This window comes from Anomaloglossus baeobatrachus, chromosome 8 (genome assembly GCF_048569485.1).
Source record: "Anomaloglossus baeobatrachus isolate aAnoBae1 chromosome 8, aAnoBae1.hap1, whole genome shotgun sequence".
NCBI classification, from domain to species: Eukaryota; Metazoa; Chordata; class Amphibia; order Anura; family Aromobatidae; genus Anomaloglossus; species Anomaloglossus baeobatrachus.
The window spans coordinates 153565211-153578879 of record NC_134360.1 but is presented as its reverse complement, the minus strand read 5'-3'; the positions used below and the strand labels follow the sequence as shown (position 1 = coordinate 153578879).

At 44.5% G+C, this 13669-nt stretch overlaps 1 protein-coding gene across 2 annotated transcripts in view; it reads right to left on the bottom strand.

Moving 5' to 3' along the window:
* The window catches only part of LOC142249308 (coagulation factor XIII B chain-like), a 235905-nt gene that overhangs the window by 134858 nt on the left and 87378 nt on the right, over positions 1-13669 (bottom strand). For both annotated transcript variants that reach the window (XM_075320941.1, XM_075320942.1), the window contains exons 5-6: positions 13282-13467; positions 10977-11168 (exon numbers count right to left, since the gene is read on the bottom strand). In XM_075320941.1, the coding sequence (XP_075177056.1) occupies positions 10977-11168; positions 13282-13467 (378 nt within the window). The remainder of the gene's footprint in view (positions 1-10976; positions 11169-13281; positions 13468-13669) is intronic.

Sequence of the window (13669 nt, the reverse complement as noted above, 5' to 3'; positions counted from 1 at the left end):
AAGGCTAAAGATAGCCGGCGGTGAGTGGGGGCACCACATCGTGTCTTTAGGGTGCCAACCCCCGCGTGAGGTAGTGGACAGGAGGGAGGTTTATATTTAGGGGTTTTTTATCCTTTACCCTCCTCCCTTCTCCACCTGTGCACTTTAGGTTCTATAGTGTGTATTTTTGATGTTTTTAAGCCTAATAATAAAATGATGTTTTAAGGGTTTATAGATATAATTGTTACTTCAAATTTCCCTTCACTAAATGTACCGATCCTTTTCCAAAAGATTAAGTTGCAGATCCTACCCGACCTCTCTCGTCTTACTCTCCAAAGGAGGAGAGCACTACGGCCTCTGTTGTAGCTCCTTCGGTCACGGGACTTGGTGTACAGCTGGGGCTTCCCTTTTCGCCTTCAAGTCCGCAGTGGCGGCCGAATGCACGTTCTTCATTCACCAGAGGATCTGACACCCTTTTTGGAGGCCTTGAATCTCCCCAGAGTTGAAATTGAGGACTGGCCTTCTAGTCCAAGAGAATTCTCGCGGGTGCTTCCTCAGCATCCTCCAAGAAGTAATCGCGGGGAGAGGAAGACGGGAGGAGGAGGTCGTCCCTCTACCAAGGACTGATGTTCGTCAAGACGGGGCTTGTATTCTTCTCACACTTTATACTGTACTTGAGTAGTATTGTTATTTGGGGGTTGGATGCGGAGGGCTGATTGAGGGGCTAAGTTTAAGTTAATGAAGTCATGGGAGAGGTTTAACGCTAGATATAATAACTGACGAGAGTCGAAACAGTTCCCTCTCTCTGCCACTACAATTTTGCCCTCCTGCCCCCGATTCTTGTAGTTTCATGCTTTTACAGAATTCCTAGCATTTTCATATAGGACATGTATGGTTATGACTAACACCCCCCCCGTTTTTGATGTTTCCTTCCGCTTCATCCTTCTGTGTCCCCTTTGGCCTTTTATCGCCTCTTTTCGGGCCCGTGCTCCTCGACCTCTCTCTTCCACCTTTCTTCTTGCCCCCTGTGGCCCTCTGTCCCCCCCCTGTCCCCGTCCCCCCTTTTTTTTTTTTCTCTCCTTCCCCCCTTCCTCCCTCCCCTTTTTTCCTTTCCCCCCCTTTTTTTTTCTTTTCTCTCCTCCCACCCCTTTTTTCCTCCCCCCTTTTTTCCTTTCCCCCTGTTTTTTTTTTTTTTTTGTTTTCTTTTCTCTTTCTACCTCTCTCTTCTTCCTCCCTTCCTTCCCTTGAGGGGGGTGGGTCGTGGGGGGGGTGTGTGGGAATTGCGGGGCGCGCATCTGAGCTGGGGTTTGTCTGTGGTTTGGGGTTTATAATGAGGCCTGGGAGGGGGGGGCTTCCGTCCTGGAAAGCACACGCCTGGTTTGGGTTTACGCGTCGCGGATTGAGTGACGCTTGAAAGCAATACCCAGGAATTACCGCATTTGTTGGGCTTACAGTTTGTAATCTTTGTTTTCCCTTTTCTTTTTCTCTATTTCACAGCCTAATCTTTTCTTGATTCTTGCTGCGTTTCTAGCTCCTTACTCTGGTCATCTTTCTTTCCCCTTCTTCACCCCTATTCTTAGGTGTGGGACCCCAGTGCTCGGCATGACGCAACTTAAATTTGGCTCCCTTAATTGTAAAGGGTTGAATGTGCCGCAAAAGAGATCGCAAATATTTTATTCTATGCATAAACAGAGGACTCAGGTGTTATTATTACAAGAGACCCATTTTAAAGCAGGCCAGGTCCCGGTTCTTAGGGATAGATTTTACACAACATGGTTTCACAGCCCTAACCCGACTGCTAAATCCAGGGGGGTCTCCATTGCTCTCCATAAGTCATTGATGTTCTCCATGATCGACTCTTTGGTGGATCCTGAGGGTAGATTTATATTTCTGAAGCTCCAGATTGGTGTGGGTGTATATACCGTAACTAACTGGTATTTACCCAACTCCAGACCCACTGTGGCATGCTCTTCCCTCCTGTCTCGGCTGGCGGAATTTGCAGAAGGGACTTTAATAGCTGGGGGGACTTTAATTTCACCTTTGAACCGGCAATTGATACCTCCTCGGGGCGGCGTTTTATTTCACAAAAAAGGATGTTGGCACTAGGGAAAAAGTTGCAAGCATTACAATTGGTTGATATTTGGAGGGCACTGCATCCCACGGAGAGGGATTACTCTTATTTCTCCCCAATTCATTCATCTTACAGCCGTATAGATATGTTGTGGATTAGCCAACACGCCATGCCATGGCGAGCCCAGGCCTCCATAGGGTCTATATGTCTATTGGACCATGCACCGGTGTTCGTCCAACTCACTCCCCCAGACGGTTCGCGGCGACCATGGACGTGGCGTCTTAATGAACATCTACTTAAAGACGACTTATGTGTAGCGGAAATACGACAGGTGATAAGTGATTTCTTGGAAATTCACGCTCAGGACCAGACGGCCTTGCCGACACAGTGGGAGGCCCTTAAATGTGTGGTGTGGGGTATATTAATAAAGCATGGATCAAGACTTAAACGGGAGAGGGCCTCTGATTACCTCTTTGGTTCAGCGAATACAGACCTTGGAGGCATCCCACAAAAAATCCTTATCGGCCTCGGTGTACGCTGAATTGGTGGGATCCCGAGAGGAACTTAGGGGGCTCTTAGATCAAAAATACTATGCACAGAGGGTACGTTTACAGAGATACTTATATGAACATGCAGACAAGTGTGGAAGGGCATTAGCCAGGTTTATTCACCCGAGGAAACCCACAAATCATATCCCGAAAATTAAGGACAGAGGAGGACATATGATTCAGGACCCGGTTAAAATAGCTGAAGAGTTCCGAGCCTTTTATGGGGAACTGTACAACATAAAGGGTCAGTTTACTGATATGTCACCGACGGCACTCAATAATAAGATTGAGGACTATGTCCAGCGGACTGCCTTGCCTAGGCTAGCGCAATCAGAAATTGAGACACTGGAGTCAGATTTTACGGAAGAGGAGATATCTTCGGTTATCAGAGACACCCCAGTAGGTAAGAGCCCGGAACCGGATGGTTTTACAACTAAATTTTGTAGAGTTTTTAGGGAACAGATTGTCCCCTTTTTGACACGGGTCTTTAACTCGGTGCCTGCTGGAGCATCTTTTGTTCCTCAGTCTCTAGAGGCGCATATATGTGTAATTCCGAAGCCAGGGAAGGACCCGGTTAATGTCTCCAATTACCGTCCCATATCATTGATTAATATAGATGTCAAATTCTTTTCAAAAGCTCTCGCCAATAGACTGGCACCTTTTGCTTCCAAAAGTGATACACACGGACCAGGTGGGTTTTGTGGGGGGCCGAGAGGCAAGAGACAACACGAATAAGATGTTTCTTCTGCTGGCTCGGGCGAAGGCAAAGGCACTTCCTATGTGTTTACTTTCCATAGATGCGGAGAAAGCCTTCGACCGGGTCAGCTGGAGTTTCATGTTGGCAGCATTGAGACAGGTGGGGATAGGTGACAGGTTCCTTAGAGGAGTGGCCTCCCTTTATAGTACACCGACTGCCAGAATAAAGGTAAATGGGTCCTTGTCCGCGCCAATTAGCATAAAAAATGGTACCAGACAGGGTTGTCCCTTATCCCCCCTCCTATTTGTTCTCGTAATAGAGCATTTGGCTTTGGCCATTAGACAGATCCCAGATATAAAAGGGATAGAGGTGGGAGAGCATCATTGTAAAGCGGCCTTATATGCAGATGACCTCCTCCTATACATTACACAGCCCCACATATCCTTTCCCTCCTTGGTTAAGGAAATTGAGAACTTCGGACATATAAGCAACTTTAAAGTTAACTATAATAAATCAGAAGCCTTGAATTTCACTCTGCCGGGGAGGGAAGTAGATCATATTGCATCCAACTTTCCTTTTAGATGGCAGACATCGGCCCTGACTTATCTGGGGGTGGCGGTACCACGGGACAGTACCAAGATTTTTCACCTCAATTACCTCCCTTTGTTGGAACGCACTATAAGAGATCTTAAACAAATCGATAGACAGAAACTGTCCTGCTTTGGATGTATTAATGTCATCAAGATGGATGTTCTCCCTCGTTTTCTATATATCTTTCAAACGGCCCCTATAGCACTACCATCGTTTTTCTTTACCAGAATACAGTAAATTATTAACAAATTTGTGTGGGGAGGGAGGAGTTCTCGGGTGGGGAGGAGAGTGTTGAGTAGAGGTAAGGGAGAGGGGGGTGCAGGGTTGCCAGACTTTAAAAAGTACCACAAGGCGTCTCTTCTGCTGAGACTAATGGATTGGCAATTTAATAGGAGCACTAAACAATGGGGGAGTCTGGAGCAGGTTTGCTCCGAAACGCCCCTGCGGTTCCTCCCGTAGATCACACCGCTGCGGAGGGGACGGATAGATGGAGAGGCGGAGTTTCTCAGGGCATCCCTGAGGGTCTGGGACGTTGAGTGCAGGCGGGGATCTCTCTCAAGGGGTCCTGGTCCACTCTCACCGCTTTTCTCTAACCTGGAGTTCCCCCCAGGGATGGGAGTCGAGCGTTTCTTAGGTTGGAGGAGGGGTGAGGACACACAGATAGCCCAGACTTTGCACGGTTTGGAAGTACCCCCCTTTTCGGCCCCTTTGCTCCCAGAGGGTCGGCATCCAACAACTTGGCTGGAATACCTTCAACTTAGGTCCTTCTTGATGGTTGACAACAGACTTGGGCTTTTTGCGGCTCAGCCCACAAAATTTGAACAATTGTTTTTGCGGGAGGATTCTCCCGGGCATCTCTTGTCTCTGGTTTACTCCTTCCTGATTACAGAGGCGGACATGGGAGACCTTAAATATATCGAGAAGTGGAATAGAGATTTGGGGACTTTCATTCCTGAGGAGGACTGGAAAAAGTCCTTTATCCTCACTCATAAATTTTCCATCGCCTGTGCAGCACAGGAAAAAAATTATAAGATTCTGACCCGTTGGTACAGGTGCCCGGATACTCTACACGCAATATTTCCCGGGGTCTCAGATAGCTGCTGGAGGTGCAGAAGGGGAAGGGGGACAATGCTGCATATCTGGTGGGACTGCCCATTGATACAACCTTTCTGGAGGTCCGTGTTCAAAGCATACGCTGTGATTTGCGGAGAGCAGTTGGTGGGTTCCCCTCAGATGGCACTGCTTTCAATTCTCCCGGGATCGCTTAAATCACAGAAAGCGGGCCTTCTGAGATACTGTCTTACGGCGGCACGCATGGTGATCCCGAGATACTGGAAATCGACTGGGGTGCCATCTGTGAGGGAGTCATTTGCGGAGATGGCCATCATCCACAGGATGGAGTCCCTAAGGGCAGAAACCAATGACTCAGTGGATACATTTCTTAGGATCTGGTCCCCCTGGACCCTGGCTCTTGACTCTCTACCATTTCAGAACCTTATTGGTAACGCATGATGCGTGTTACATTAGTCCAATGTAGCGGCCCGAGTACTGGGGAAGTAATCCCTACCATGCCTTCCCTCCCTCTCTTTCTGTTGCTCTTCTCTCCCCCTTTTCCTTATCTTCTTTTCCTTATCTTTCCCCCTTGCTACTTTCCTTTCTCTCTGGTTCTCGTTAAATCTTCAAATTTTTTCCTTTTCTTTTTTGTTTTCGGCAGTAGCCTCACTTTCTTTAAGATGTAGTTCTCAATTGGAAGGAGATTGTCTGTATTATAAAAGGTGGTTACATGTCATATGCGTGCCTTATGATAGTTAGTAAGAGAAGAGGTATTAGTTAGGATGTGGCTTATACTCTTCTCTGTAAGTTGACATGAAGTAATCACGTATTTGAATCTTCTTTTTTTTTTTTTTTCTTCCTGTAAATTCTCTTGTTTACTTTAATAAAGAAAGATTGAACATAAATCTTTTACATTTCAAAATCAACAAAAAAAGAAAATGGAATGATGCAAAAGTTTGGGCACCTTGTATGGTTAGTACCCAGTAGCACCCCCTTTTCCTTTTATCACAGCTTGTAATCGCTTTTTGTAGCTAGCTAAGATTCTTCCAATTCTTGTTTGATGGATTGTCATCCATTCTTCCTTTGAAAAGTCTTCCAGTTCTGTGAGATTCCTCGGTCATCTTGCTTGCACTGCTCTTTTGAGGTCTGTCCTCAGATTTTCATTGATGTTCAGATCAGGGGACTTTGAGGACCATTGTAAAACCTTCATCTTGCGCCTTTTGAGGTAGTCTACTGTGGATTTTGACGTGTGTTTAGGATTAGCGATAGGTGGACTTGCAGATGACCGGGACCGGCGAGTCCCTGTTACCTTGTTTTTAAAATCCTGTTCCGGTCCAGATTCTGCTCCCCATATATGTCTATGGGGACCAGGATCCAACTATTAAAAATATTGGTAGAAGGAATAGGAGAATAGGAGCAGGAGAGCTATACTTGCCGAGGATCTGTCATGGCGGTACACTGCTCCCAGGCAAATAATTGGGCTGATAATTGACTCTCATTGAATATTCACTGCTTTCCCCACCCACCAGCGCCTGTGATTGGTTGGAGTCAGTCGTGCCTCCACCCTGAGTGGCAACGTATCAGCTGACTTCTTCCAATCACACACACTAAGCGCGTCTATAGCAGTAAAATAAATAAATAAATAAAATTGGTGTAGGGTTCCCTGTATTATGATACCCAGCAAAGATAAAGCCCACGGCTACAGGCTGCAGCCCCCTGCCTGACGCTTATCGTGGTTGTGTATCAAAATAAGTGGAATCGCATGCAACTTTTTTTTTAATTATCTAAATAAATAAATAATTAAAAAAACGATGTGCGATGCAACCACAATTTTGATACCCAGCCAAGATAAAGCCTAATAGCTGGGGGCTAATATTCTCAGACTACTGGGGAGGTCTGCCCTCAACCTAAAAATAGCAGCCTGCAGCTGACCAGAATTGTCACAGCTATTGGATGCGACAAGCCCGGCGCTTTATTCGGCTATTCTTGATTGACCTGGTGCGCTGGCAATTGGGCTAATAGCAGGGGTTAATAACAGCCCACAGCTGCCACTAAGTCCTAGATTAGAATCCTTTATTGGAATAAAATACAAAAAAACACCCTCTTTCACCACTTTATTAATCCCAAAAACAACCCTGTAGGTCTGACGTAATGTACACGACGATTCAGCCCTGCTACATCTGAGTCACATCATGGAACATGACTGCCCGCTGCAAGCTCCTGGGAAAGAATGAGTCACAATTAGCCATGACGTCACTCAGGTTAGCCACAGTCACAGCAGAAATATTCCCATGATCCTCCTTCTGCTATGACTACAACTAACCTGGGTTAGTTACAGTGTGCGAACTTGTTCCATGATCGTGCAATGTGACTCAGATGTTGCAGAGCTGAATCATTCTGGGACTTTGTGTGTATTATATTGGACCTGCAGGAGTCTTTTGGGAGTTAGTAAAGTTGTGAAAAAAGATTTTGTTTGTATTTTATTTCAAATAAAAGATTTTTATCGGTGTTTATATTTATTAACTTTCACTTACACATTAGTGATGGGGGGGGTCTCATAGATGCCTCCCATTACTAATCTAGGGCTTATTGGCAGCTGTGGGTTGTCATTAACCCCTCTTTACCTTGATTGCCACTACACCATGGCAATCAGGAAGAGCTGGGTACAGCGTCAGGCCTGTCACATCTAATGGATGCGACAATCCTGTGCGGCTACAGATTGCCATTTTTAGGGTGGGAGGTGGTCCAATAAGCATGGACCTTCTCAGTCTGAGAATACCAGCCCCAAGCTGTCAGGGTTTATCTTGGCTGGGTATCAAAAATGGGGGTACCGCACATCGTTGGGTATCAGAATATGGTAGGACCTTGTGTATTTATTTATTTTTATATCACAATACTGACCCGCAGACAGCCTGTGATTCATTGCAGTCAGATGCTGTTACACAAGCTGACTGCAACCAATCACAGATGCCAGGCTGGATGGTGGGTGGGGAAAGCAGTGCATATGGATGAGACTAATGCGTCCCCTTAAGAAGAGGCCGTGGGAGCAGTGTACAGCTGAGACAAAGCCTTAGTAAGTATGAAGCACTCACTTCATTCTTGTTTTTTTTTATTTTTCCTTTATTTGTGTTTAATTTCTTGAGTGCCGGATCCAGATCAAACACCTGAAATACTGGGTCTGGGCCTGGCACCCAGAAGTCTTTAAAACCACGTGGATCCGGACTTTTACAGGGCCCGCCCATCACTATTTAGGATCATTATGCATTTGTGGAAGTAATCCTGTATGATTTTTAGCTTCAGATTTTTTTCGGATGGTGTTACGTTTGCATCAAGAATTTGTTGAAATTTTATTGAATCCATTCTTCTCACTACCTGTGAAATGTTCCCTGTGCCAATGGCTGCAACAAAACCCCAAAGCATGATTGATCCATTCTCATGCTTAGTGGTTGGACAGATATTCTTTTCCTGAAATTTTGTGCCCTTTTTTCTCTACACATATCTTTGATCATTGTGGCCAAAGTTCTATTTTAACCTCATCAGTCCACAGGACTGAAAATGCATCAGGTTTGTTTAGATGTTCGGTTGCATACTTCTGATACTAAATTTTATGGTGAGGACGCAGAAGAGGTTTTCTTCTGATGACTCTTCCATGAAGGCCATATTTGTGCAGGTGTGTCTGAACAATGTACCACAACTCCAGAGTCTGCTAAATCTTCCTGAAGGTCTTTTGCAGTCAAGCAGGCGTTCTGATTTGCCTCTTTAGCAATTCTACCAACAGCTATCATATAAATTTTGCTTGGTCTTCCAGATCTTATCTTTACCTCCACTGTTTCTGTTAACTGCTATTTATTTATTACATTTCAAACTGAGGAAAGTGCAACTTGAAAACACTTTGTTGTCTTCTTATAGCCTTCACTGCTTTGTGGGCCTCCACGATTTTAATTTTCAGAGTGCTAGACCACTGCATAGAGGAACCCATGGCTGTTGTTTTTTGGCAAAAGGTTAGAGGAAGCTGGGTTTTATAAAGCTGTGAAATTTGCATCACCTAGCCTTTCCTAACGATGATAGTGAACAAACCATAACCTTAACAGACTAATTAAGGTCTGTAACCTTGGTCAAAGTTATCCGAGCAAACAGATCTCTAAGCATGGCCAAACATTTGCATCAGCCCATTTTCCTTTTTGCAATTTTTCAAATGCAAAATATTATTATTTTTTTGCCTAAAATGCAAAGGTAATGTGTAATCTTTAACTTTATGCGTTTTAGAGAAAATGTCACCTTTAACTTGCTTAACTGTTCACAATAATTGTCATTTTGACCAGGGGTGCCCAAATGTTTACATGCCACTGTAGCTGCAATTATGCAGCTAGGATGCCCGTTAGTTGGGCAGCATGAACTGCCTGACAGGTCCCTTTTAACTACTAAACATCAACCATAGGAATATGGTGACGGGGATCCTGGGAGTGATGGTAGGGAGCAGCTGGGATGTTGTTTTCCCCTCCGTAGGTGAGACAGGGAGGCAGGGTCGGTGAGGTGCAGGGCTGCAGGGACAGCGCGGCGCGGTGCCGGATGGCACGGGTGTACTCACTCAGCAAAGGATGTACAAAGTCTCTGGTAAACCAAACGGCTGGATGGATGGGTCCCGCAGCCGGCTGCAGTGTCTCTCCCCGGAAAGGTGATGGCGGCTGTCTTTCCCTGCACCTTTGTGTACTGTCTTGACTACGATGGGTTCCCAACGGTAGTCCACTCCCCGGTGTATGGATGCCGGAGGAGCCCGTTTTGCTCACAGGCGCTGGCCCTTGGGTCTCTAGCCTGTGGCGGTGGCTGTATACCCTCACGGTGTGGACGGTTGCCTTCTAACGGGTCTTTGGTTGTTAGGAAACCCCTGGGGTTCCGGTCACACTCGGATTTGACTTTTGTCGGCGGCTCCAAGCCTAGTCGGGGTCCGATGGCCCTGCCTGTATGTGCTAGCTTCACTTCGCTCCCCGGTCGGTACCGGCGGGCCACCGCCCAACCCCGGTCCTACGGTTCTTCATTGATCCACCACTCCTGCAGACGGCCACCACCGGCTGCCAACCTTGCTGTCAGTGCCTGGGCCACAAACCCAGACACTCTCCACTTTACTCCTCTCACTTCAACCTCCTGAACTAATCTCCTCCAAACTCCAACTCTAACTGACTGCTTTTCCCGCCTCCAGGCCTGTGAACTCCTCGGTGGGTGGGGCCAACCGCCTGGCTCCGCCCCACCTGGTGTGGACATCAGGCCCTGGAGGGAGGCAACAAGGGTTTTGTGTCTGGCTAATGTAACTGTCTGGGGGGTGGGGGAGTGTGTGTGTTACCTGTGACGACCTGGCTAGTGCAGGGTGCCACAGCAACATGCAGTCTGCAGTGGTGTATTGCCAAGGTAATAGCAATACACACCCAGCCAGGATCCCCCTTTAACTGGCGGGACACAGATACTGCCCTCACCAACTGTCGTCCTTCCCGTTACATCAGACCTTAGGATCAATTGTGGGCTGGACATCGTTTTTACAGGCACCTTTGACAGGAAAAAAATGAAAAATGTAATGGCAGTTTTGAGAAGCATAGTCAAAAGTTCTATTATAGTGAATGTAACTTGTCTTTGTCATACAGGAGTGGGGTATTCAGAATGTGGATCACAGGATATGAGTAGAACAGGTTGCCACAATGCAGCCCACATGCTATGGAGAAAAACGACCAGATTCCAGTCTAAGTGCATAAAATGATAGAAAAGCAAGAGGGTTTGGATTAAAAAGGGCAAATCGAGCTGAAAAATAGGCTGTGACAGCACTTATAATAGGCGAGAAGGGCACAGAGTACCTAAACAAAGAAGCCCATGTTCTTATGTAAGTGTTTGTTGAAAAGACAGGAACTCTTTAATACAAACTATAAAATTTGGACGAGAAGCAAATACTGATCATTCGGACTCTTGTTCACAAATCAGTTCTATTAATAAGAAACGTCAGTGATGACTCACGCATCTCATTCACCACAGTTGAAAAGCATTTTTCAATTACCTATCTTCTGGCAGGTTGGATAGTCCAGAACACCATTGTTACACTGTATCGTTAGCGTTGCCGGATCCAATGTATTATATCCATAGCTACATTCAAAGTTAACATTCGCATTGTCATTAACATGTAATACTGAATTATTCCTTAGATGAATATTATTTTTTTTCATGTCGATCTCCTGTATAGTGCATGACTCTGTAGTAAGAAATACAAAACAAACTTAGTCACAGGCATTTCAGACAACCGATATCATCTGGTAGTGTTTATGATTTTGTCTTCACATGGATAAGTTTTATTTTGCTTTGTATATTTATTTATTTATTTATCTATTTTTTTAGTGGTAAAAAAATTATGCCCAGTCTAAATTGAAATTGCAAAGAACTCCATTCAATGCATTTATTTTATTTAATTTGTAGAGTTTTATTGATTCTTTTAGATTATATGTTTTTTCCATAGGATTTGAAACATTTATGCCTTTTTTATCTTATACAAATGAAGTTCTACCAACTCTGACCTTTATTTAAAGGGAACCAATCACAAGTATTTTCGTATATAAGCTAAAACCAGTGCTATACTGGCACTATCAGGCTCATTCTCTACATACCTGTAATGCTCAGTTCGAATGTTTAGGTTTTGAAATCCAAAAAAGTAAAGTTTATAAAATTAGCTGCTTGTTGAGTGACAGCAGCTGAGGATCAGATAATATCTGGGGGTATGCATAGTTATCTCCTCCACCTGTTAGAATTAGTATAAGTATTATACAAATGATTCACTTTGTCTCTTGCAGGACCTGTGTGAGGTTATACCCATGTGACCAGAAGGGGCGGGGCCTCAGCCAATAAAGCTGATACCAGCTGGTCACATGGGTATGACCTCAAACAGGTCCTGCAAGAGACAAAGTGAATTGTTTGTATAATACTTATGCTAATTCTAACAGGGAGAGGGGATAACTATGAATACCCCATCCCCCCTTCCTGATATTATCTTATCGTCAGCTGCTGTCACTCAAATAGATAATAATTTTATAAATTTTACTTTCTTGGATTTCAAAACCTAAACATCAGAGCTGACCACTACAGGTATGTATAGAATCAGCCTTAGGGTATGTGCGCACGTTGCTTTTTACCTGCTTTTTACCTGCTTTTTTGCTGCTTTTTCTTCTGCGCTGTTTAATGCCAAAATGGATGTGTTCTTCTATTCAAGCAAAGTCTATGGGAATTTGGGTTTCTTGTTCACACTATGTTGTTCAAAATGCTGCCTTTTTGAGGCAGAACTTTGGTCAAAAACTCAGCTTTTCAAAGAAGCAACATGTCAATTGTTTTTGCCATTTGGGTTTTGCACTGCAAAGCTGAGTTTTTGACCAAAGTTCTGCCACAAAAAGGCAGCATTTTGAACAACATAGTGTGAACAAGAAACCCAAATTCCCATAGACTTTGCTTGAATAGAAGAACACATCCATTTTGGCATTAAACAGCGCAGAAGAAAAAGCAGCAAAAAAGCAGGTAAAAAGCAGGTAAAAAGCAACGTGCACACATACCCTTATAGTGCCAGTATAACACTGGCTTTAGCTTATATACGAAAATCCTGGTGATTGGCTCCTTTTAAAGGATTTATCCGAAGTTTAAAAGTTATTACCTGTTCACACAATAGAGGATAACTTCCTCATCCTTGAAAGTTCAACTACTGGCACCCACAGCGATCCCCAAAAACAGTCAAAACATATAATACCCAAATTAAAGAGTTACTCCACTACTTTAACATTGATGGGCTATCCTCAGGATAGGTCATCAATGTCTGATTATCCGGGGCCTGACACCTGACACCCCAGGCAATCAGATGTTTTCACTGCTGGTGGTGCTCAGGTTCGGAGCTGCCCTGTCAACTGATCGCGTACTGCACATCCGCCTTCCATTAAAATCAATAGGAGGTGGATGTGTAGTACGCGGTCGTGGCCACTATCAGAAGACAAAACAGCTCTGGAATTGAACATTTCCGGCCACCTGCTGCCGCTGCCACCGCAGGCATAAGTAACAGCTGATCGGCTGAAGTACGGGATGTCGCACTTATACTTTCATAGATCAGGCATTTCTGAAAGCGGCAATACCAAATATGTGTTTGTTTTTTAAATTGTTTTATTTTCAATGGGGCAAAAGGAGGGTGATATGAACTTTTGTATTTCTTTTATTTTTTTCTATTTTTCAAAAACTTTTTTTACACTTTATTATTTTTACTGGTCCCCTTATGGGAACTGAAGCTCATATAATCTGATCACTTGTGCTGTACACAGCGGCGCTTCAGCTTACATCACCTTTACATGTTGGAGGATCCACATTCCATGTTCCATTGGCAGTACAATAAATTTGAGATGGCCCTTGAAGAGTTTGTTTTGGATTTTTGCATTCAAAGTTTATAACGTGGCCCATAGAATATTCATCATCCATCACAGAAGAGAGGACTCTAACACTGTCATCAAACACTGGTGGACACAGTCGAGCTGTAATAAAATTAGAAGCAATGAGGTTAAAGAGATTTGTGGCTTAAAAAAACCCCATAAAAAGCAAAAAACTGCAGTGTATAAAAAAGCCTGAGATCACCATTCTTGTCATTGATAAGGATCCTATTGGTGGCACCTGCAGCAACCAGTCATATACTACTATCCTGTGGGTAATTGTTATTTGTGGGAAAACCTGCACATT